Source organism: Takifugu flavidus, chromosome 20, assembly GCF_003711565.1.
Source record: "Takifugu flavidus isolate HTHZ2018 chromosome 20, ASM371156v2, whole genome shotgun sequence".
Taxonomy (NCBI): Eukaryota; Metazoa; Chordata; class Actinopteri; order Tetraodontiformes; family Tetraodontidae; genus Takifugu; species Takifugu flavidus.
In genome coordinates this window covers 10,964,633-10,989,823 of record NC_079539.1, presented here as the reverse complement: position 1 = coordinate 10,989,823, position 25,191 = coordinate 10,964,633, and the positions used below count along the sequence as shown (strand labels likewise).

General features: G+C 46.0%; 3 protein-coding genes across 4 annotated transcripts in view; 2 read left to right on the top strand and 1 right to left on the bottom strand.

Moving 5' to 3' along the window:
• The first annotated feature begins 1,102 nt into the window (after window positions 1-1,102).
• LOC130516847 (stromelysin-3-like) overlaps window positions 1,103-25,191 on the top strand; it is a 98,394-nt gene continuing 74,305 nt past the window's right edge. Inside the window, exons 1-8 of one of the 2 annotated variants that reach the window (XR_008947598.1) lie at window positions 1,103-1,270; window positions 4,461-4,681; window positions 4,948-5,091; window positions 5,273-5,406; window positions 6,368-6,582; window positions 6,671-6,875; window positions 7,059-7,319; window positions 7,516-8,102. Coding sequence is in view for 1 of the 2 variants with exons in the window: in XM_057018166.1 (XP_056874146.1) it covers window positions 1,154-1,270; window positions 4,461-4,681; window positions 4,948-5,091; window positions 5,273-5,406; window positions 6,368-6,582; window positions 6,671-6,875; window positions 7,059-7,319; window positions 7,516-7,643 (1,425 nt within the window). In the remaining variant the exon portion in view is untranslated. Of the gene's footprint in view, window positions 1,271-4,460; window positions 4,682-4,947; window positions 5,092-5,272; window positions 5,407-6,367; window positions 6,583-6,670; window positions 6,876-7,058; window positions 7,320-7,515; window positions 8,808-25,191 lie in introns of those variants that run through there. The other variant, XM_057018166.1, reaches the window with a different exon arrangement.
• On the bottom strand, window positions 10,576-17,438 carry fpgs (folylpolyglutamate synthase). Its single transcript, XM_057018165.1, has 15 exons — window positions 17,266-17,438; window positions 16,188-16,316; window positions 16,036-16,089; window positions 15,832-15,896; window positions 14,820-14,934; window positions 14,389-14,466; window positions 14,257-14,318; window positions 14,056-14,158; window positions 13,838-13,915; window positions 13,591-13,738; window positions 13,426-13,506; window positions 13,192-13,342; window positions 12,884-12,959; window positions 12,360-12,426; window positions 10,576-12,234 (listed from the first exon to the last, which is right to left on the bottom strand). Exons 1-15 carry the CDS (start codon window positions 17,410-17,412, stop codon window positions 11,870-11,872), a joined length of 1,719 nt encoding a protein of 572 aa, XP_056874145.1. The 5' UTR covers window positions 17,413-17,438; the 3' UTR covers window positions 10,576-11,869.
• On the top strand, window positions 20,985-24,355 carry cdk9 (cyclin-dependent kinase 9 (CDC2-related kinase)). The gene is made up of 8 exons (XM_057018169.1): window positions 20,985-21,119; window positions 21,242-21,355; window positions 21,505-21,586; window positions 22,076-22,166; window positions 22,244-22,410; window positions 22,627-22,798; window positions 23,136-23,284; window positions 23,354-24,355. Exons 1-8 carry the CDS (start codon window positions 21,079-21,081, stop codon window positions 23,714-23,716), a joined length of 1,179 nt encoding a protein of 392 aa, XP_056874149.1. The 5' UTR covers window positions 20,985-21,078; the 3' UTR covers window positions 23,717-24,355.

Below are 25,191 nucleotides of genomic sequence, written 5' to 3'. Positions count from 1 at the left end.
ACAGGACAAACCAGGTGTCCGCCATCCTCACAAGCTCAAGTGCCCGCACCCCACCGACCCAGGGAACTGCCATATATCAGAGCGACCCAAGCACCCATAGACCACGACCCCTAGGAGAGCACCAGGCAACTCAGAGCCTGGGCCACACTCATAATCACACCCATTCACAAGACACTCACACGTGCATCCTCACACAGCACCATCACCCTGCATCTCTCTCTCTCTCTCACACACACACACACACAAATAAATGCATCACCCACACACAACTGGACACCAGCCAATTTGGTCTTAAGTGGACAGTTTATGTGGGCACTCAGGTCAAGGACCCCCACACCTCACGCGTCATGTGTACACCAAACAAGATGGTTTTTCCTCCTCGCCACAAGCGGAACCAGCCCTGCTCCAGGGAGGACAGCCACTATGGGTTCCTCAACTGCTCTGACCTCAGGTCTGAGGACAAACACATCAGCAGCAGAGGTGAAGCCCCTCAGAGCTGATCCCACGACTGTAACTGCTGCCAACATCCTTTTTCCAAAAGGTGGATTAGTTAGTGTGTGTGTAGAACACTGCAGTCACACACACACACACACACACACACACACACACACACACATACTCTCTCTTCTTAAAGGAGCAGGTCCCCAGTTGGTGCTTATAAAACCAGTGGATGTTACAAAACTTGAAATCCTGTGGTTCATTTGTTTAGCCTCTGTTTATGAGCTCATGTGTTCATACTTGTATAAAATCTTTACTTCAGACACATCATAGCCACAATAATCTGTCCAGGACCTCTGAACATGTTGAATCCACGTGAGCCAGACAGCCACTGAGCTCTGCTGGAAACTCCTTTATTTCACCTTCTTTCTCTTCTGTATCCGGATCTTTTCAAGTCTTAAACTTCCAGTTTTAAACTTACGCTACTCCTCTTTTGGCTACATGCTCAGTTTCCTCACCTGAAACTATTATACATTGTATGTTTCCTTCTTTGGGACAGAAAACAGCTTTCAGTGCCGGCAGGAGAGAAGCCCTGGTGTCAGAGGGGTTAAGTCACATGTCAGTGAGTTGATCATTTAAGCAGCACAAAGAACCGTGCGCGCTCATTTATTCACGCCGCTCATCCTCGCAGCAGCTCGGCAGCTCGGCTCTGTCGATGGATGACAGGATTATGCCGACGCTGCTCTTTATCTGCAGCATCCTGCACTTTTTCCATGGCTTTAATGCAGCTTCACTGCTGAGCCACAGAAGCTCTGCCAACAACTATTTACAGGTCAGTCATGTTACTCCTGCCAGTACGGCTGTTGTGTCCTCGTTATTGCTGTTACGGTTGTTAGGATGGTCCCATAAACATTCACCTGGCTGTGCATTAGGGAACACGTCACCTACCTACCTTATTATTCTTTATGCCCTTATTTAACATGGTCCTTAAAGGTGAATGTCCGTTCCATTATCTAAAGTGGGACCAACCAAGAATTCATTTATATGAATATTTATAGCTCTTATAATAATTATAACTATTCTGATCATTATGGCCCATAATGACCATGATTCTAATTATTATTATTATTATTATTATTATTATGGCATCAGTTTACCAATAAAAATGCAACATGTCAAAGTCAGATTAGGCCAGTTGGTCAGGAGCCACATGTGTGGTGGTGTTGTAGGTCCAGCAGCAGTTCTTCAGGTCCAGCTGCAGGTCTACAGGTCCAGTTGCAGGTCTTCAGGTTCAGCAGCAGGTCTACAGGTCCAGTTGCAGGTCTTCAGGTCCAGCTGCAGGTCTACAGGTCCAGTTGCAGGTCTTCAGGTCCAGTAGCAGGTCTACAGGTCCAGCTGCAGGTCTTCAGGTCCAGTAGCAGGTCTACAGGTCCAGCTGCAGGTCTTCAGGTCCAGTAGCAGGTCTGCAGTGTCTGTCAACGCTGAGAATGTGGGACTGCAGGCAGAAACAAGTTGCTGCCGGAGCAGCTTCCTTGCTAATTCAGGGGAAAACAGCACTTATTTAAAGATTAACCAGACAGTTGGGAAGCTGCTGCCGGGATGTCTAGTCCCTCCAGTATAATACTGGGATCCAGAAAGACCAATATCCATTTACATGTTCCCTCTATTTCAGATACTGTTGATCAGTCCACGGTGGGAATTATTATTATTATTATTGTTGTTGTTGTTAACTGAGTGATGTTATTGATTTGTGGTGGGGAGGTAGTGAATTGTGGAGGATGATGCCCAAACCTTTGATCTAAGGGGAGGAGGGGACTGTAGAATGGAAATCTTTTATAACTGTTTCAATTTAAGGAAGTTTGAGAAGGAAACCAGATCTATTTCATTCAAGCAGGACCTGAGGAAGGAATTTGGTTTGCTCGACAGGTAGAGATGGGTATCATCGGCAAAACAGTGGAAGTTGTTACATTTACAGAATCTTGCTGAAGGGGAGAGGGTAAGTGATGAAGAGCAGGGGCACCATGACAGAGCCTTGAGGTATACCTGTAGGGACTGGAGAGCGGTTGATTTCAGTGATGTTTGGTGGATCAACTGTTTGCGGCCTGTGAGATATGAAGATGGATGTGGATATGGAGATGGATGACCTTGGCTCAGGATCCAAGGCAACGCTAGTAGGGTCCAAGCTGATCCTGGATCAGGGGCTACCTCATAGATCAGTCCTGCTCTAAAAAGATACTCCATAACAGTTTGGTGTGGTTGCCATGGTGATCGACCGCAGTATACACTGTACATGTGCTCATATGTTTTTCGGTACTGTCTTGAATAAAAATGCAAACAAGAATAACTTCATGAATTTCAGTTTGTGATTTGATCCGAGACATAATGGTCCCCGGTGTGGGAATGGTGTCCCCTGTCATGGTCCGATCACCTGTTCAGGTGTTCTTACATTCTTCAATGCTGGTTAGACCTGAGAGGGAAAGGTTCCTGGTGTGCCTTTTAACCTGCTGTTTTCCTCTGTGGCGCTGGCCTTTAGGGCCTTAACAACACTTTTACAGTATTAATCGCAAAGACAGTCTTTAACAGTTGAGGATACGGGAAGCCTGTTGTGGAGACGCTGCAGGTGAACCAAAGCCTTGACTCAGGGGGGATTTCCAGACATCTGCTGCTGGTGTTGGTGGAGTTTGATCCAGCTGGTGGATGTGTGATGCTCTCTTACTCAGCACTGCAGGTTCTTACTCGTCCGCTGACATTGTGCTTCACGTCTGTGTGAGATGAATGGTCCTCCGAGTGTTACAGAAGCAGAAGTTAAACAACAATGCTCCGCTTCAGCACATATTTGGGATCAGAGCTCAGGCGTGTTAATGTAGCTGAGATGCAGACGTGCAGGGGCAGGTTCTCTGGGATCTCCCCAGCAGGACACCTTCTCACATCTGCTGCTGTGGTTTTATGTGTGAGGCAGTTTAATGAACACCTGAAACCTGCACAAATGATCCGTTTACATGCTTATTAGAACAAATTATTAAAAAAGCTGTTTAAGTATAAATATGGCACCAACAGTCAGGTCACTGGTGTTTTCCATCCCCCCCACGGCCCGAAGGCTGTTACACTTACACCCTTGTTTTTTGGTGTTGCACAGACTTGTTTGCCTGATTGAGGTTACATGCTTTGGAGCTTAAGCTGACCTCAATCTCAGCAAGAGACATTAATCCTGTTTATTATTCCACTATTAATGATAGGAGTCAAGATTCAAATGAAGGAAAACAGCACAAACACATCTCCTGACCCATATTGGGGGCTTAAGTTCAGGGAATATCTGCAAACATGGTGAATCAGTAACTCATCAGCAGCAGAACTTTGTTATAGGTGTTTATACTGTATTCTTTAAGGACAACAGGAGTGTAAATATATCCCATAATTAAAAACATTTGTTTTTAGGTTAACTTTAATTTGTAAAGAGGAGAAGACAAAAATAACAAGAGCTTTGAAGTGGAGTAAAAAAAAAAAGCTGCTGTAAACTTGTTTAACCGTGCAGGAAAACAGTCAGAACGCTGGGAAAGCGAAAAAGGCCTGAAGGGATCTGAGGGGGTGTAAAAATCAAACAACAAAACATTGAAATATGGTCGTTTCCATGATTCTAGCTGATGATAGCAGACCACAGGTGGGAACAACTGCTGTTCTACAGAGTAAAGACTAACATCTGTCGCCCCCCACTTCCTTCCTTTCTTTGATTCATTGGTTCCTTTGTTGCTGGAACTAATGTCTTGTGATTTAAACCAATCTAAACTAAACTGATCTGAACTAAACTGATCTGAACTAAACCGATCCAAACTAAACTGACTTAAACTAAACCGATCTGAACCACAGTGTATTAAAGTACGGTAAGCTAAACTAAGAGCCAGAATGAAGATCAACAGTGTTGAAAGATGTCAGACATCAGAGGCAGGGCTGGAATTAGACATCAGGGGGTTTGTAATGTGGCTTTTCTAATGTGCCGGGGATGGGGGGGGTGTCTTCCTTTGCAGGGGTGGCCTCGGAGCAAGGCTGGCAGTCTGGAAAAAAGAGCAGGAACTGAACTGGAATCCCACACGATCAATCCATGGAAGCGACCTCGCTGTGGCGTCCCAGACTACCCGTCCGTAACAGAGTCCGAGCTAAAGCTGCAGAGGAACCGCCTGAGAAGAGAGCGGAGAAAGAGGTTCACTGTGTTCGGGGGCCGCTGGGAGAAGACTGACCTCACCTACAAGTAAGAAAACAGATTCTTAACTCAGTGAAGGCTGCAGAGTCAGGTCCATCCTGTTCTAGATGGGCTTCATGGGAAATGGTGTTTTTTTAATAGATAAAAACTTGTGGTCAACAGTTCCTCTTTTGGTGTTTAAGTTTAGATGGATCATTCCTTTCTTTTGTCTCCAGAAACTTCATCTGTTGACCATCTAGAACAGAACCAGTCTAATATTTCCTTGTTTCCAGTTCCAGTTTCCTTTTTTTAGTCTTTTACTTGCTGTCCGACAGGATTGTCCACTTCCCCTGGCAGATGAGTGAGGCCAAAGTTCAGCATGTTCTCCAGGAGGCTTTTGGGGTGTGGAGCGCAGTGACTCCTCTGAGGTTTCATGAGGTCACCAGTGACAAAGCTGACATCATCATTGACTTCAACAGGTACAGACAGAACTGCTTCTGCTTGGCGTCATCTGAAGAGCACCTTCAGAGACAGTTTATAGAGTTTAATTTATGTTTAATTGTATCTGTTCTAAAAAGGTGAATGAATCTGAAAATGCTGTTTACACACGAGTAAGTGTTTGTGTTAGCCCGTTAGCTCAGTTATGCTATGCTTGTACAGGTACTGGCATGGTGACAACTTACCCTTCGATGGTCCTGGAGGGATCCTTGCCCACGCTTTCTTCCCCAGGACCCACAGACAGGGAGAAGTCCACTTTGACTATGATGAGCACTGGACAGTCGGCAACGACGTGGGTGCGTACCCCCACCGTCGGTCTCCACAGTGAACCCTCCTCCTCCATCTCCTGTCATCTCACACAGCAGCTACCTTCATGTCTTCCTTAATAGCTCTTCTCAGATCTTCCTCTGGACCTCCTGTCTGGCAGATCCACCCTCAGCATCCTTCTACCAACACACTGACTGTCCCTCCTCTGGACATGTCCAAACGATCTAATGTGTGCTGTTCTTCTGATGGCCTCATGCCTGGTCCTCTCCATCCTGGTTCCTCCCAGAGAGAACCTCCTCACCTTTGTCTCTGCCTCCTCCAGCTCTGCCTCCTGTCTTCTTCTCAGTGTCTCAAAACACCATCTCTGGTCTGAGACCAGTTTCTACACCTTCATTAGCTTCATTCTCGCAGATACTCTTTCTTCACTGCTGACTCTTTTCTCCTCCTGTTCCAAACGTCACACTTCTTCACCTCTTTTCCACAGCCTCCATTGTTGTGGACAGTAAGTCCTCCGCCTCTCTAGATCTGAGCTGATGCAGTCCTTCCTCCACCTTGACCTCCACTCTCACACCTCCAGGACACGTCACCACTGTCCTACAGGACAGAATCCCAGCAGCTCTCTGACCTTCTCTGTACGTCTCCATCAACAACATCTAACTGTTGTCTTGAAGCCATCCTGCTGCTCACAAATATTCACTTCTGTCCTCAGTCAGGCTTCCTCTACTCTTTCCTATACCTTCACCGTATGACTCAGCAAGTTTTTTGCTCTGTGTGAAAGATGATCTGCATCATGTTTTGATGATGAGTGTAAATAATCCAATGGATCCTTGTAGACAAGGTTGATGTCTTCGCATCAATACACTGGGCTCCTCATGTTTTGGTTGGTTTATAGTGTCAGTAGAAGCTCCAGTGATAACCACCAGTAAGAACTGTGATGGCCACCAACACGACTGCAACACCCTGTTGACCTGTAACCTCTGGTTTGTGAAGGTATGGATCTTCTACAGGTGGCAGCTCATGAGTTTGGCCATGTGCTGGGCTTGCAGCATTCCCTGGAGCCTGGTGCTGTAATGTCTCCTTTCTACAGTGATTCCTATCCTCCACAACTTAGTGAGGATGATAAGAGGGGTATCCAGTATCTGTACGGGCTCCCTCTGAACGTAGAACCACAGATGACTGAGACAAACGAGATAGACATCGGAATAGTAAGGCATTTACTGGCTAGGTGTTCTTCTATCATATGGTGTTATTCCATAGTTGAAATGTCCTCCTCTGTCTGTGCTTATGTTCTAGCCAGATGCCTGCAGAACAAACTTTGATGCTGTGTCCATGATCAGGGGGGAACTTTTCTTCTTTAAGTCTCAATACGTGTGGCGTCTCCGTGAACGTCAGCTGCAGATAGGCTACCCTGCCTTGGCGTCGCGTCACTGGAAGAGCTTTCCCGATCACGTGGATGCTGCGTATGAAGACAAGTCTGGAAACATCTGGTTCTTTCAAGGTTGGCAAAAAAAAATTCAATCTGGTCTGTGGAGAACACAGAAATGTGGTATCCGAGTGAGCATCTTTGGGTACAAGCTTCAATGGTTCAAAATAAATTAAAAAAGCCATTTGTTTGGAACCCAAGTTGTTTGGTAGAATAAGCTCTGAATGTGCTTCTCATTGATGTTTTTGGTGGGGACAGGTGACCAATACTGGGTATTTGATGCTGAGAGAAAGATTACAGGCCCGGATTCAGTGTGGAACCTAGGACTTCCTGTAACTGGCATCCAGGCAGCTCTGAAGTGGCACCAGAATGGCATTGAGAAAGTCTACCTAATGAAGTCCTCCTCTTATTGGTCCCTCAACCCCCAGGAGAATCGGGTGGATAATATACATCCTCAAAGCATGTGGGAATGGGAAGGAGTGCCCAGTCACATAGATGCAGCCTTCCGGGACAGACATGGTGAGACCACACCCTGATGTCAGGCTGCATTGGTAACACACTGTTGTGGTCTTCCTGGTGAACACACCAAGGTCCCAGACTATTGATGATGACCAGATCTTCCAAGATCTGTGCTGATTTGACAACACTTGCTTCTTCCCAACCCTAACCATCAGAAAGAGAGTGGCTAACATGTTGATCTTCTCCTTTGCTCTAGGCTATGCTAACTTCCTGAGTGGGCATCACTACTGGAGGTTTGACCCAGAAAACAAGAAGGTGTTGGAAGGTTACCCCCGCAGCATTGGCACCGATTTCTTTGGCTGTGCTTCCTTTCCGTCTAACTAACGACATACCTGATGAGCAGTGGGTCCAAATGGAGCTCAGTCAAAGACCAGCCGTTCACTGTGACTGCCCGCGCAACTTGCCGCTGCCAAAACACCACAGACACTCTCACACTGTGGAATGTTATCTGCATATCAACATGGATTATACGACTATTATTTCAAATTTTCAGAAATGTATGTTCCATTATGCCAGAAGTGTTGGTTTATCATGTCAGAGGTATTTTCGGAAAAGTTATTCAGTTAGTTCCAGCTTGTCCTGCCTCGAGACACCTCTGAGCGCTTCTACACACAGCCAGACTGGTGATCTGTAGACGTGCACGTGATCAAAAAGATGATGAGCTAAACACACTCGAGGTTCCAATAAAATAGATTTGCATGCTGAATACAGTTTTCTTTTTTTATGCGTAAACAAAGTGAAACTTTTCATAATTATGTCTTTGTGTTTCTGTAATCACATCCGGTTTGGTGAAAATATAAGCTCAGTTTACCAAATAAACAGTGAAAGTAGCTGATCTCTACATGTAGTCATGTTAGTTCCGTTTTCATTTAAAAGCAGTCAACAACGATCTCATAAATCTGAAAGATTAGATAGATTTTATCTTGAGTTTAAAGTCTCAACTTTGATTTCTTTCATTTCAAAATTCTGAATTGAAGGGTGAACAGAGTGTATATATATCACTTTTCATGGTGGTCCTTGCCCACTCAAAGCTGTGCTCCTGTTTGTTCACTCCTATTTGTTCACTCCTGTGTGTTCAATCATTCCCACTGATGGCAGTGATGAACTCCTCAGAGGACCATGGGAGTTTCTTTATTTCTGAACTTTAAATCATGATCCATGCGGCTCTGCTAGGGGTCATTAACCGAAGTGGTAGAAACCTTTGTAAGCCACTGGCAGGCACCAGTGTCCAGCAGCTAGCTCGTTATCTATGCTCACAACTTGCATCTAGACATGATTCTTATTTGGCTGTGTTCTCACTCAGGTGAGCCAGTACCTCAGTTATTAGTTCTTGCTCTCTTTTTTTTTTAACAGCCATCTGATAATGTTGATGAGCCTTCGTCCATTGTGTGATTGTTACTGTGATGTGATCTGGAGTTGATGCTGTATCATTACCAAAACACCGATTTGATTCTGAGATTAATGAAATAAAACATTACTGTTGTCTGATTTGGTGTTTGTTTTTGATGTCGTATTGGGTTGGACCCTTGAAGGGAAACTGTGGCCTTTCAGTCTGGACAGGAAATACTGACATTTGTCAAGAACACCCCTCAAAGCTTCGGGTTTATGTGCTAGGACCAAATGGGCCATTCAGCTTCTGGTGACACTTGACTTACTGAGTGGTCCTAGAGCAGGAGGTCCATGACTTTATTTGAGGAGGGACACCATGCTGGTCTTCAGATTCTTTGTGTGCTTTGTTCTCCAACACTTTAGAGATTCAACCCATGGCTTTCTGTGCACAGTGGAAACTTTCAGATACCTTCTCTAGAATGTAGCTACATCCGTCCTCATAGATTAAGGCTTATCTTGATTGCTTTTGTTTGTAGTAGGGCCAAAATAACCACAGATGGCACCTGATAGCTGAACAGGAGGCTACAACTCTACCTGCTGTATCTGCTCCCTTCCTCCTGCATGGATCTGATTCAAAATTTTAAACACACAGAACCCTTCTGCCCTCAGGCCACCAAAGTCATGAGACATTATTGCCCCAGCCCAGTGTTTACATGCAGGGCGTATGACCGATGGGGCTGAGGAGGGAAACCAAGGGCTTAATCCACTGGGGGCTCTGGCCCACAGCTTATCTGCTCCTGGTCACGCATGTTAGATAGTTACCGCCATAACATCTCCAGACCATTCCACTCAATGTAGCTGCTGCTAAATGAAGCTGTTTTAGTTAAATGGGAGAGATACCCTCTCCTCTGGAAGAACATCCTAGTCCACTGGGGTCAGAGCTCTGCCTGCTCCTCAGATGTCCCCGTCTAAAGTAAGATTATCTCACCCTTTGAAGAACGTCCCAGCACCAGCCAGCATGAGAGATCAGTATCCTCAAAGGCAAAGACCTTTTCATTATCCCAATCCTCCTACTCACCCCCCTTGTCCACTTTTACCTCTGGAATGGAGGATAAACCAGCATGCTGGTAACTCACTTGTCATCACCATCTTCCACAAGGCTGGAAATACCACACACTCACTGTCTCTGTTTGTTCCCTAGACTTGTTGCACATCTCTGGGGGTGGGGAGCAGCAGCTTCATAATCGCTGGTTTCCAGTTACGTGCGTGTTGGTGTTCTCGGTCATCTGGGTGATAATGGCTTCAGAAGAGCTCCAGACTGGGCACAACAGGAAGGCTGGTAAAGAAATGGCCCTCCACAAAAGGTTCAGCCAGCTTGGAAAGAAGCATACAGAAAAGTTCTCCAGTATTCATCCCACCTCTGATGAATCAGCTGTTCCATCCACGTGGTACCGAGTTAATTTCTATGCTGACAAAGGCGAATCTACGAGGGCCGAAACATTGGTTGGTACATCAAATGTGCAACAGTTGCTGCATCTCACTCAACAGTTCCTTTAAGGCCAGTTCCGATCAAGTATTAAAGGATGTTTTAGCTTTAATCAGCCCTGTAATATGAACTGGATGGATTTAAATTTAGTCGGGGCTCTATACTGCAGGCGACAAAAGGTCATAAGCTGTAGACCCCGGTCCGTGGACAATTACAGAACCATAGACAACCTTCACGGTATTCAGAAGTACTTAAAAAGCTGCGGCTAATCGGTTTTATGATCAGATAAAGAGGAAATGTTGGTTTGGGTTGATGACAATGAAGATAGACTGAACTGAAAGGACAGCGCACCTTGCAGGTTTGACCGGCAGGGGGAGACAGAGACAACATTCATCAACCACGTCATCAGTGAGCGAAAGAAGAGGCCCAGAAACGAGCACGAAAGCTAAACAAAGGTTTATTCCAACATTCAAAGGTGTAATGTGCCGCTGCTGCTGTAGCACATTACACATGCAGACAGTAGTTCAGGACAAGAGTCTGTCTCTGTGAAGCCTGGGCAGCAGTTCTAACCCATCAGGCTAGCACAGGGTCTCCGTGCTCAACTGGGACTCTCCCATTAATTTACTGGAACAACTCACCGTTTAAAGAACAGGACTCTTGGTTTATGGCTACATTTCAAAACCATGCTACCAATGAAAAGGAAAAAATGGATCAATAAAAGCGCTGATGATGGTCTGTTTGCATACAGCTCCACCGTTGACTCTAGGCTGACAGGACCGCTCACTGGGGTCAGAGGTCAGTATGCAGCTATGGCATAAATAGGTTTGCATGTATGTATTTATCTTTATAGAGCATCTGTTTCGATTCTAGTCAGAGCCTGACCCCCAACAAGCAACAGCAAGAGGAAAAGCTCCCTTTAAGGAAGAAACCTTGAGCAGAACCAGGCCGATATGGTGAGGGGGCTCCTGCTGAAGGACGGAGGGTGTAAAGGAGGAAGCTCATAGCCACAAACACTGAATACGGACACCTACTGAGGCAGTGGCGCTCAATCCCTGGAGAGAGACCGTGTTTTGATTCCAGACAAAAAACAACTTGAAGGTTAAGAGTTCCTTTTTATGATTCAAGTTAAGGTTTAATTGAGATGTTGAGTGTGTGTGACAGACAGAGAGAGAGAGAGAGAGAGAGAGAAGGCCACAATTAGAAGGTTAAAAACACATAACCATGGTTCCAGGGGTCACTAGGTGACTCAACAATGTGCACTTTTAAATGTACTGTTGCAGATTTACAGACAGGTGATACAAATAGCATCCAGGACATTTTAAACATCACCACAGCTTTTTAGAATTAAATAGGTGATTTAAATGGGATTAATATGTTAATTGAATTACTACACACTGGATAAATCCTGTGTGAAATTAATTTCATTTCGAAGCTTCAAAGCTCAATAAGATCACTTGTTGTCAGGCCCTTGTTGAGAGGTACTGTGTGCAGTTCATGTAAACATGTGCAGTCTGTAAGACTAGAGGACCCGGGCCTGATCTGTGGTCAGCAGCCGTCCCAGTCCAGACACGTGCTCAAAAAAGAGCAATAATGCAACAACAGCATCATAACAAGCTCATTTTCAGCTAATGCTTTTCTGATAGAGGCCTAAAATTATCACCGAAAAAGCTCCAGGCAGACAGAGGAGAGACACTAATCAACCAAGGAAGTCGCCAAACCATTAAACCTGATCCAGTTACTTAGAGGAAGTCTGATCAAAGTGTTTGAGGACTCCTCCAACCAGGTGGAGGCTCCCTGTGATAAGGACGTGGATTTCTGCTGCATTCCGGAGCAGAGCAGCTTTGGCCACGATGCTGGATTTAACCGGTAAGATGACTTCCGTGGACTGGGCCAGTACCGAGTCCCTGCCCTGAGCGATCCACTGGAGGGCGCTGAGGATGCAGGGGAACACCACAGTGTCGGCCTTCTTCTCCGGCCCCAGAGACGGGCTGTCCTCGATCAGCAGCCCTGGACCTTTGCTGGAGTGGAGCTGCCAGCTCCTCTGGTTGTCCAGACAGCGCGTCAACATGTTCTCCACCGACACATTGAAGTTCTGCTGGTCTGAAAGGTGTGAAGAAAAGAATAAAGCAGTTGCTACGGCGCCTGTTTCCACAGCGTCAGTCATCTCAAACTTCATGAAAAGAACGGAGGAATGGCTGGACAGGACGGAGGGACTCTGATCTTACCTGCGTTGCAGGAGGCCGCAGCTTCAGTGATGTTTGGACAGAACACAGCAAAGTCAAAATGACATGGCTGCAAACACAGAAGACAGTTGACCTCATTGGAACATCTCACAGAGAGCCAGTCATAACAGTCTTTCTATAAATGGGATCAACTACTGTCGATTAATTACAAATACCAAAGTTAGACAGCAACATAAATTAATCACTGAATCCTGATGTCCCAGGCTGGACCAGTGATCTGAGGACTTAGTTAGACCTGCACTCTGTAACACCACCAACAATGCTGAGATCGATGGTTCTAGTCCTTCAGCATGTTTCTGATGAAGTGACCAAGTCCACTAAAATAGATCCTGACAGGGAGGACATCACTGATGCATCCAAAAATAATCCTCCACTATTAGCTATTATTTACCGTTAGCTGTGGTCAGGTCACATTTGGATCAGAGGTGCACAAGCTTCTGGGAAGCTTCTCAAGAAGCTAAAGTTGCTCACTGATGGAAGCCCAGTATTGATGTAGAGATACTGACCACCAGCAGCTTCAGCATGGCTGCAGAATCTCTCTCTCCGGTGGCGTTGAACAGCAGAACTCTGGCCACGGGTCCACTGAAACACATCAGTACCGTAGAGCTGATCTTTTATATGACGCCAAACTACGGGCAACAGTTTAGGCACGCTGTCCGTGCGCGGCTACCAATCACATACGCATCATCAGGCTGGACGATCAGTCGTCTAAGGAGCTCCAGGCTAGATGTTATTGTCGAACCTTCTCATCCTAACATCTAATCTGGTCTACAAATGTAAAGGGGCCATTCCTTAAAGGTGTGGAGATGTTCACCTGGCGTTCCTTTCATGCTGGGCTGCAGCCTCCACGAACCAGTCGACACAGGCCTGCATACTACGCATGGTGTGAGCTCCATCCAGGAAATAAGTGAGAGCGCCGTGCTTCAGGGTTTGATTCCTCCCAGGCCACTCTGTGTCTGACAGGGCTGAGAGCAGATCGACATGTCACACTTCACTTTAGAAACAAGGCTGCAGTGTATCGACAGCACACTGCTTCTCCAGCACTGACCTTTGACCGTGATGGGGCTGGGACAGACCTGAGGTGCCTGGGACAGACCTGAGAGCTCAGCAGTGGAGGGACCGCTCTGATCTGTTAGGGTCAGCGACACGGACAGACACAGCTACATAAATAAAGGTGCTGTTTGAATGAGGAGCAGCGGTTGGAAGACTCCACCTGGACGACATCGTCTCTGCAGCCAGGTGTGGCTCAGCTGGATGGCCAGAGAGGCGTTGGAGTGCTGGTGCTGCCCTGCCAGGCCCAGACGCAGAGGTCCACAGTGTTTTTGGTAGTCGTCCAGCTCTGGACACACCCGCAGAGGACACTGGGACAGTTAAGACAGGGGTAAACTCAAACGCAACAAGCAGTTCAAGATAAAACCTGATCAAATTAAAACGGGTAGAAATAAGGAGCAGACACTCACTCCAGTTTCCCTGGCCCTGTCTCTGAGGACCACCATGGCATCCTCTGGTTGTTTGACAGTAAAGGCAGGAACTCCTGGCTGAACACAGAAGCACATGATTCAAATGATTGTATGAATGAGAACCTGACCTAAGAACAGCTTTCACACCTTTCTGACCAGACTCATTCATTCTAACCCCGCATGCTTCGTTCAGACACTTAACACAATGTTAAACCCACCTTGAAGATCCCTCCCTTTTGCCAGGCAATCTTTTCAATGGTGTCTCCAAGAATCTGAGTGTGGTCAATCCCCAGAGAGGAGATACCACAAACCCATGGCCTCCTGCAGAGCATCAGCAGAGACACAGAGAATTTATTTGAACACTACTGTAGTTGTCATCTATAATACTACATCCTATAATATCTGATAAATATTCCTACCGTATAATATTGGTGCAGTCATACGCTCCACCAATACCAACTTCAATTACAGCTAAATCCACCTATAAAACAAATATGATGTTTTTCTGTGTTGAATTTGACGTGTCTGAATGCTCATCCGGGCGACCACACCTCCTCCTGAAGGAACACGTGAAAGGCCAAGATGGTGAGGAAACGGAAGTACGCTGGCATCGTCCCCCCGTGGGCGTCCTGTCGAGGACAACAAACATTACGACAATCAGGAAGCTCACAAGAAGACACAGAAAACAGCCCCAGCATGACCTCCGGATAAATAAGAACCTGATAAATAAATAATAGTCATGAGTAAATGGGGGTTATGGTCAGGTCAGTGTGTTTATGACACTGGAGGAAAAAGACAACACGAGTTACAGAATGTTCCATAATCTGATGCTGCACCGTTCACTGTACAAGTTTAACCTGTTTTAGGTAGACAATATGATAAGCGAGGGCGATGGTGCACGGTTGAGGGAATCCCAGCAGGAACCAAAGCAAAGTTCCCGCAGTGGCGGTGAAGGTCACCACAGCTGTTCCGACTCACCCACCTTTGATTTCTCGAGCCGTCCATAAACCTGCCAGAAGTATTTGGTGAAAAGCTCTTTTCCGATGGGCTGTCCGTTGATCCGAATTCTCTCCCTGACCTGGACCAGATGGGGGGAACTAGGAGACAAAGTCCAGGTGCTTTTCAATGTGCGGGTACGCAGAAATGAGGGGAGCAAAGTGCATTGATCAAAGCATCCCTGATATTCATGTACTGATGCATCAAACCATCAGTGATGCGTCTCAAAAATGACGTGATCGACACAACTTCTGAATTTTAAAGTAATAGTAAAGATTCCCTCGATCACCTCAGTTTTCCTTTCATGTGTTTCTTTGTGTTGGCTGCACCTCCAAAGGCTCAAACTTATGTTCTTTAAATAATTCTGCATTGTTTTGAATGTTAACAGACACCTGGAGCAAACAACAGAATACTGGTGAGTCCAGAGTCCGACGGTGCAGGAGCCAAACCGGTGCTGTGATCACATCCACCTCTTTGGTGGGTGGAATCATGTGGCTGGAGTGTGTCAGCAGTTCCTAGATGAGGAAGGTTCTGATGGCGTTAACTGACAACCGAGAACCTGTGGGACAGCAACTATTGCTGCATTCAGCACCATCACATCCCACCACAGACAGCCCAGGATGTGCCATCACACAGAGGTGACGGACAGGACAGGACAGGACAGGACAGGACAGACAGACAGACAGACAGACAGACGCACGTTGGACAGCCTGTGGACTCATCTGTCCTCGGAGACTTTGGCAGTTCCAACTTGGTTCATGGTTTGGGTTTCCCATGACCTCTTTTGCTATATTTAAACAGGATGACATCAATATTTTATTAATGCAGTACTGACTCTAAGTGTTTGTGTGTGCGTGTTTATTTTTGGACTACACCTCAACAATAAGGTTAATACTTTAAGGTGGGTCAGTGATCAGTGAAGTTTGCAATAATAAGGAAGTGATGAGTCCCTGCAGCCCAAACAGGGTCCCTCAGTCATAAAACCAACTGCATCTCACCTGTAGAAGCCTGTACGGAAGCCGTGACTTCTCAAAATCTGCTCAGTGAACGCGCACGTTGAGCCCTGACAGATAAAAGCAATCAGCAGGAGAAGTAGTAAACATGGCTGCACAACCTTTTCAGGAGTTTGCAGTTCAAATGCATCAGAGCCAGACGAGCTGTCAAATGCCCTTTATGAGCGTAGCAGGTTCAGCACTGATCACCTTGCCCTTGGTTCCTGTTACATGAATGATATTGAGATGATCCAGCGCCTCCACCTGTGATATAAAACAGATAAGGAGAAAGGAAATAACATCAACTTTATAAAGGCCGGTAATCCTAAACGCAACCTCTGTACTATTGAGCTGTTACTCACTGTCAGACCGGTTCTTTCCAGAAATGCTTTCATGGCCTGGAGCTGCAGCTGAGGGTGGCTCCGGCCCCGCCGTACCTGCTCCAAACAGCTGGCATTGGTCTGAAGCGTGTTCAGAGTACAGATGGCATCCTGTGGCACAAGCAAAGACTGACATCTTCACATCACCTTTCAGGTCAGTGGCCTCAGTGCTCCTTCAGTGTTTCCCAAAAGAGCATCCTTATGAAGTCTGTTCAGGTAACCATGGCAGCCAGAATGATGATAAACTGACAGACATATGCAGACTACAAGTACCAGCATGTCAGTCAGATATTTAATCCAACATAAATAACAAAACAGACAGGCAGCAACAAAGATGAGCAAAGCTCATTTTGGTGCCACCGCCCTAACTCATGAATCAAGAATATAATTGATCATTTTAATGTGCAGTAAAAACTAAAATTCAACATTTATATAAAAAAATGCTGATATTTGTGAGGAAAGTTCTGATGGTTCATTGTTGCAAACACCAGAAGAGACCGGATGATTAAATGGATCCATAATATTCGACCATTTACGAACTCAAGTAGTGGCCAAAGTGTTTGTCCTGGAAGTGCTGGGATAGGATCCAACCAGGATCCATAAGTCGGGTAGAACGCGCCGTCATTTCTGGCGTTCTGCGGCTCATTTCCTGACAACAGTGGTGTTATCGGAACCTGAGCTGATCTCTCCTCAAACACCAGCAGAGCAAAGGTTCGACCGCACTGTGACGTCAGTCCTGCCAAAACCTTCAAAATGGCACGAGGTTTGACGCACGTGTCCGCGCGCGCTACCGTTCAATCATCAATAACTGATAACGGGGCTGATAGAGCTCCGTCTCCAGATGGACCAGCACCAACTTTCCGGGAAGTTGCTCCTGGCCGTCTGTGTCCGCCTCGGTTCTTGGGCCACCAGGCCGGCCAGATGAATGCGCGGACCTTCTGTCAGCCATATTTTATTCCACATCAAAACAGAACCGCTGAGCCAAAAACTTCAGATCGAGCACGAGAGCTAGCTAACGCGTTAGCAGAGCGGGATAAAAGCAGGCTTTCAGACAGCCTACCTGGTACTCCATGCCGGGTATATGAGGGGCCGTCTTGGTACTGGAGTTCCGCACTGTCAACCCGGTCGAACCGCACAACCCGGAGCTGTTTCGGAACTGCGCGGCTACCGCGGGGCGCCGCAGCCACGCGCGCAACATGCAAACCATGATGTCCTGATGTCACGAGGCGGCACCGCCGCGCGGTGACGTCACGACACGCCCCCTCCCTCTTAACTCCGGGTTTTACGTTAACGCGCTCTATTTGTGTTTTACTGAATGAATGACCGAAAACACTTTATCTTGTTTTTTCTTTTAACGTATTACCGTTTAAAAGTAGTATTGTATAGTGAGACTTGAAAATCTCTCGTTATATTTATATAAGAAAAATTGTAATATTGCAATACTTTTTAAGATGGGGTTTACAAAACATTTCATAAGCTTTATGTGCTCAAATTTGTAATTAAATAATTTTACGACACATCCTGCAATTTTTTTCTGAGAATTTCATATGAAAATTACAGGAAATCTGTGATTATTGTATTATTGAATTGTAAAACATTTTAAAGTCGTTAAAAGGAGAGAAAATGAGAACAACCAGTCAGACTTAATTGACCATGACAGTAAGCTCTCTAAGAGCATACTGGAGTTGAATTCATTTCAGTCTTGGGTCATGCTGTAACCATGCCTCAGCTTTGGTCAAAGTGGAACTTTGTTTTAGTGTTGAAATAATGGAGGAGCCAGAAGTCACCGTGGGAACGTTTGTTGCAAAAGATTTGAACAGGTAAAACCAGTTCCACTGAGAAATAGCTTTCCTTAACCAGAGCGTTGACAGATTAGATAAGTTGCTGTTGGACAAAAATAATTTTATGTATTTACACGCCCCCTCCTTTTTTATGTTTTAACATATATTATGGCACATATTGGATTGTACTGATATAATTGTGTCTCCTCAGTGCTGACAGATGATGATATCCTGGAGTTGCAGAGTATTGGCCCGGATGAACAGTGACACGGACATGGGAGTCAGTGATATGGAGGAACAGACCACTTTGTTTGATTAAGCACTCAGGGATCTGTCACCATATGAACTGCAAGTGAAATGTGGGGACATTTTCACATTTGGAAATACTTTCCCCCAGATTGCTGGGCAGATGTTACCTGGGGACTAACTGTCTCCAAATGAGTTTCACTGACCATTAGCCACCCTAAGCACTCAATAAGCTAATAGAGTGGCTGTGATTTGGAGCCAATAGAACCTAGCAAAGGTAAAATGAGAGGCCCAACTTGCTGCAGCACAAATCTCCTGGATGGATTTCCCTTTGAAAAGGGCCCACAACTGGAAAAGTCCTGTGGAAGAAAGTGAATGCAATCCACCTTCCCCAAGCGGTTCTATGCTCAGGACATAAAAAGTTATTCTTCCTGAAATTCTTGGTGTTTGTCAATTTTCATTTGAGGAGAATAGCAGGGGATAGAAAAAATAACAGGTCAATTGAATAGCCATGCGAGGTTGGATTGGCCCTAGGGTCACCCCGGTGTTCCCTGTAGAGAACCTCTACATGTTAATCTGATGTGTCATGGCCACTTGGCTCAGAATGACCACAACATGAAAGGGGAGACCACGCATGTTTTAAAGATTTTAACAAAATGGGATTTATTAAATAACTAAAGTGCAAAGTCAGTGCTGAAGGTGAACTGAAGAATGTAATGCAGTATCAGTAAGGGTAAAGAGTAAGGTGCAAAAAGGTCTAACGAAATTCCAAACAAAGGGGGAAGCCAACGAGGCTTTAGCAACGAGACTGGCACTCTCAAGCTGACCCTCGCTCCGATCAGCTCCAGACAGCTCTACCTGCAGGCCATACACCACACAAGACCAAGCGCAGCCAAAAACACCATTTCCAAATATTGACCCAGACGTGAGGCCACCTAGTGGGCCGTCACAGATGCAAAGACTATACAACATAGTGGGAAGGTCCCAGGATGATGTCGGTGGTTTAGAAACTGGGAGTTTACAGCATGTGCCCTTCATTGGTTGGACACTGAGATCGTGGAGGAGTACAAATACCTGGGTGTTCATCTCAACAATAAACTGGATTGGACTCATAACACAGACGCCCTGTACAAGTAGGGCCAAAGTCGTCTTCATCTGTTGAGGAGACTGAGGTCCTTTGGAGTGTGCAGGACACTGCTGAGGACTTTTTATGACTCTGTGGTGGCATCGGTGATCTTCTACGCTGTGGTCTGCTGGAGCTGTGGGAGCTCAGAGAGGGACAGGAAGAGACTTAACAAACTGGTCAGAAGAGCTGACTCACTCCTGGACTGCTCTCTGGACTCCATTGATGAGGTGGGTGAGAGGAGAATGTTAGCCAAGCTGACATCAATTATGGACACCCCCTCTCACCCCCTACACGAGACTGTGGGGCCTTAAGCAGCTCCTTCAGCAGCAGACTGTTACACCCACGGTGTAAAAGGAAACGTTACCGCAGGTCATTTATCCCAACTGCAGTCAGATTGTACAACATTCACAACTCTTAATGTAGCACCAATAACCCCGGGTTGGCATATTTGCACTAACTAATCATCCTACCTCCGGAATGTCTTATTTGCACATCTTATTTGCACCTTCATTATTCTTCATACTGTCTGACATTCCTTCTGTACATAATATTTAATTTCTGTATATACTGTACAATGTACATAGTAATTTACATAATATAAGAGTCTTTTTTTTCTTTTAGTACTATTCTGTATTGTACACCACGGGCTACCGCTGTAACGTGTAATTTCCCCGATGTGGGATCAATAAAGTTTTTTATCCTTATCCTTATCCTTATCCTTATAAAGTGGCAAGGGATGCTGCCACATGTCCTTCCCCTCAAGACCAACATGGCATGCAGAGGTAACTGCCAGGTATACTTAGATGGTGGAAAAATCCTTTCTCTTGTCCACGTCTCCTGTAAGAAAGCCAGGATTATAGACACAGAACACTGGAAGGAGATTTTCTGCATGTCGGAACATCACTTTTCAAACACTAACAATTTCCTCTTATAAAGCGACCTTACTGAGGGGGCTCCAGCATGTTGAATAGCCTCAATAGTCTTCTTAAGTTGAATCACTCAGGACATAGGCCAAGCCAGAACATACAGATCCAGCCTCTCTGGGTTGAAAGGAAATATCTCTCCCTGCCCCTGAGACAGCAGGTCCCTGTGTATTGCCAGAGGCCATCGTTCCTGGTACAGGAGTTGGGTATAAGAAGTCAGACCAGCTAAAGTACCAGTGTCAGATTCCAGTAGGGCACTGGTCGGCATTAAACATGACCAGTCAGTGGAGAGAGCACATATGCTGCAAGGAATAAAGAGAACAGGGGTAGAGGCCAACTTCATTTGGGTCACAGCCCATATAGGAGTTGAGAGCAATGACCTGGCGGAGAGGTGGCAAGAGTGCAACAAGAAAAGAACAAATATCAATGGTTGTAACATTGAATAGAGCTGAGATTAAAAGTATAGATGAGTCAGAGATGAAGAAGTAGCAAAAACATTGGGGAAAAAGAGAGTAAAGGTCGACGGTTTAATATACAAAGAATGGTGGAGTAAATACAGTAAACCATAAGGGCAACATGGAATATCACACCATTTTAGGCTTTTAGGCTGTTAAATGAAATAAAATTCCAGACCAGAAGGTGGCGGTAAATCTCACGTACGTTGTTTGCCAACCGCCGAAAAGGGACAGAAGAAGAACTAGAACAGCAGAAGAAGAAGAACAAGCAGACGAAGTAGCAGAACCACCGCTACCAGTCGGTGGTTCTGCTCTTTTAAGTTACACAACGGGAAAACAAAGATGCAGCGAGAGAAAAGTAGCAACGCCGGTGGGGCTGAAAAGTAAGAAATAATATATCTACACCTTTGTGGGGCATTTTGGCGTTAAGCTGTGGAAATCGGACGAAAATAATTAGGCATTGCACGCGTCCAATGCTCTAACGTCTTTGAAATGTGTTCTTCAGGCCCGACCGGGAGGCCGCCATAATGTCGAAATACTACGACGGAGTCGAATTCCCTTTCTGTGACGAGTTCTCTAAATATGAAAAGATGGCTAAAATAGGACAGGGGACGTTCGGGTGAGTAGCACAAGTGTTCTCTGGGAGGGAGAGTCGGTGATATGATATGCTAACATTAGCTGCGCTGCTAGCTACCTCACGCAGCTAACCTTGTTTACATCCCAAATGTTGGTGGCTCCTTTTAAAGATCTCCTGCTTTCTCCTTCTAGGGAGGTTTTCAAAGCAAAGCACAGACAGACCGGGAAGAAGGTGGCCCTGAAAAAGGTTTTGATGGAAAATGAGAAAGAAGGGGTGAGGAATGTCGATCTGAATTAGCACGTTTTACTTTGCGGTGTTTCATGTGTGCACACGAGTTGGGTGGACAGGTTTGCTCGCCCCAGTGCTGCTCAGTAGCAGCCTGCGAGCGTCAAACTTTGGAACGCTGGTGCTGTTGTCTGCTGTCTAAAGATGCGTCTTAGTTCTACAGCAGTTAACAGCCAGCCAGGCATCTAAACAGACGTTAATCCCAGAAACAGGTGGATCAGAAAGTTCCACTGCTGAACCCACCTGCTTCAGTAAAACAGGCTTCAGACCTCCCCTCTCTAGTTTCAGCACTGTCGTTTCTTCTGTCAATACTTCATTCATTCATCGGGGTAAATGTAGACCTGTAGAAGAAGGTTCTGTCTGCTCCTAAGTTTCTGGATGAGATTGCCTGATTTAAAATGATCTCTAATATCTGTCTGAAGAAGATTTTTACTTTTATTTTCAAGAAATGAGCAGAAGCATGTTCTGTGTGTTCAGTTCCCCATCACGGCTCTGAGAGAGATCAAGATCCTACAGCTGCTCAAACATGAGAACGTGGTCAACCTGATAGAGATCTGCAGAACCAAAGGTTGGTCCAGCAAATAGACGTGTCACCAGATGAAGCTTGTGCCGGTTGGTTGCTCATTGCCTCTCACTGCTTTGAAGCCACACTGTACAATCGCTACAAGGGCAGCATCTACCTGGTGTTTGACTTCTGTGAGCACGACCTGGCCGGTCTCTTGAGCAATTCTAATGTCAAGTTCACCCTGGCGGAGATCAAGAAGGTCATGCAGATGCTGCTCAACGGCTTGTACTACATCCACAGAAACAAGGTGCAGCTTCAGCCTTACGTCTCACCCTTACACCATTCCATTAGATCAACCTGTTGCTTGTGTGGGTTGATGCCACTTGGTTCCCATGTTAATTTGCATTACAGTCAGCATATCTGAACAGGGGTGTAATTTCATTCTTCTGGTGGCCAACCTGGGTTGAATGACTGGTTGGGCAGTATGGGAGCGTGATGGTAACGGTCGGTGCCTGTTGAACAGATTCTTCACAGAGACATGAAAGCAGCCAATGTGCTCATCACCAGAGACGGCGTGTTGAAGTTGGCCGACTTTGGACTGGCTCGAGCGTTCAGCCTGGCTAAAAACAGCCAGGGGAACCGCTACACCAACCGGGTGGTCACGCTGTGGTACCGACCTCCAGAGCTGCTGCTGGGTAAGAGCGCCACCGAGTGGTTGGACTGCTACCTTCAGACAGTGACTGGAGAGCAGACCAGTAAACCCAGTCCCGTTTATTTCCCATAAAGTTCTTTTTAGAGCAGGTGAACCATCCACAGGTGGTCTTTAATGGGAAGGTGATGAGAGTATTCTTCAGTGTTTTAACATAAGGCAGCAAAAACAAATGTAAACAATGTGACGACTTTCCAACCAAACCCAACCTGCAGCTGTAATCAAGCAAAATGGTGATTGACGCGCTGATGTTTCCATGGCGACGCCGGCGCCTCTGTCACATGTCCACCACGTTGACGTCAGCTGGCGCGTCTCATTGCCAGGTGAGCGAGACTACGGCCCCCCTATCGACCTGTGGGGAGCCGGCTGCATCATGGCAGAGATGTGGACCCGGAGTCCCATCATGCAGGGCAACACCGAGCAGCACCAGCTGACTCTGATCAGCCAGCTCTGCGGTTCCATCACCACTGAGGTGAGCTCACGACCTCTCAGAAAGGACAGGCTACACCCGTCTGCTCTAACCCTCCCTTTGTGCTCTCAGGTGTGGCCTGGTGTGGATAAGTATGAACTCTATCAGAAGATGGAGCTGCCCAAAGGACAGAAGAGGAAGGTGAAGGATCGTCTGAAAGCCTACGTCAAAGATCCTTACGCCTTGGACCTGATAGACAAGCTGCTGGTACTAGACCCAGCACAGCGCACCGACAGCGACGACGCGCTCAATCATGACTTCTTCTGGACCGACCCCATGCCCTCAGACCTCAAGAACATGCTGTCCACCCACAACACGTCTATGTTTGAGTATCTGGCCCCGCCCAGGAGGAGGGGCCACATGCCCCAGCAACCCCCCAATCAGAACCGGAACCCTGCCACCACCAGCCAGACAGAGTTCGATCGGGTATTTTAGCCCCGGGGTTCTGATGGACACCGACGCTGTTTACGGGCTGTGGGGTCGATTGTACCAGGAGGATCGCTGCAGGTCCTGTTTCCACAGGAACGTCTGCAGCGGGCCTTCCTTTTTTAAAAGCTCTTTTGTATCATCAAACTCTAAAATTGTGCTTAAATTAAGGTTGTTTTTTTTTTGAAGAAAGGGACATTCCAGTAAATCTCATTTTTAAACCTGTTGTTTTAGCGGAGACAGTAGAAGAGTTCCTGGAGCTTCAGTCCTGCTTCCATGTTGACCAAAATACGCAACAGAATCAGCAAAAGCTCAAGTTATTGAAGCTGAACTTTCAATAAATTCATGTGTTTGATGTTGGAATACTGTTGGGAAAGGAGGCACCAGAGGGCAATTTAATAATGTGCAGTTTACTGAGGTGGTTTACAGATGTTGAGGAACCATCATGGTCAAACTCTGGAAAAGAAGATATTAAACATGCAGGTAATGTCAATGGTCCAGTTGTTGGAAATGCTGGCAGGAACAAATATCAGGTGCCTTTTGTGTTGTGGAGGTGTTCTGTGGACAAGGACAAGTGTCCCTGCTGAAGAAACCTTTCACCAATAAACCGGTTTTAGTTTCCTTAATAAAAGCTGTGGTAACATCAAACACTGAGTCATTACTGATTAGAGGAGTACTAATGAGTGAATTTTAGTTTCAAAGGCACAAAAAGAGCTTTGATGTTTTGTTTCCACGCCCTGAAGTCACACGTCTGCACTACTGTGTGCACCCTGCAGGTGGCAGCATTTAAAAGGGAATCTCCTGTGAACTTCACACTCAAAAGTGACGCTAATATAACGAGAAACACGTGACCAAGCCAAGCAGCTCATTTCCCCTCATGCTGTGTTTTACACCTCTCATACAAAATATAGGCGGGAGAGAGACAAGGTTACAAAATGATAAATGCTTTGATCACACTTTGGTCTTTGGGAGAAAAAAAAGGCTTAAATTGTTCAGGAATTCAGAGCATCAGAGTGTAATGGAATTTTCCCTGGTCCATTATCAACAGAACAGTGCAACGTCCACACAACAAAACCATCCAGTAGCTTTTGTCTCAGTGGTTCAGAGATCATTTATGGATGGAGTAAATCCCAACATTTAAGGTGTTGAATGTCTTCCCACTTCTTAATTTAGTTGGCCTTGGCCCTCAAACATACAAGAACAGACCCCCCTGCAACACACACACAGACACACACACAGACACACACATGCGTGCAGGAGGCCCTCATGAATATTTATGCTGTCCCCTGATCTGAATACATTTATGTAGAATCACCTCAGGCTCATCGTTTCATTGTTGTCAAACAGATTCAGCCAGATGATGGATTACTGCTCGAGTTCTAGTTCCTGCTGCACTTCTGCTGTGTGTGTGTGTGTGTGTGTGTGTGTGTGTGTGTGTGTGTGTGCGTGTGTGTGTGCACAGCAGGTAAGTAGCTTCTCTCCGG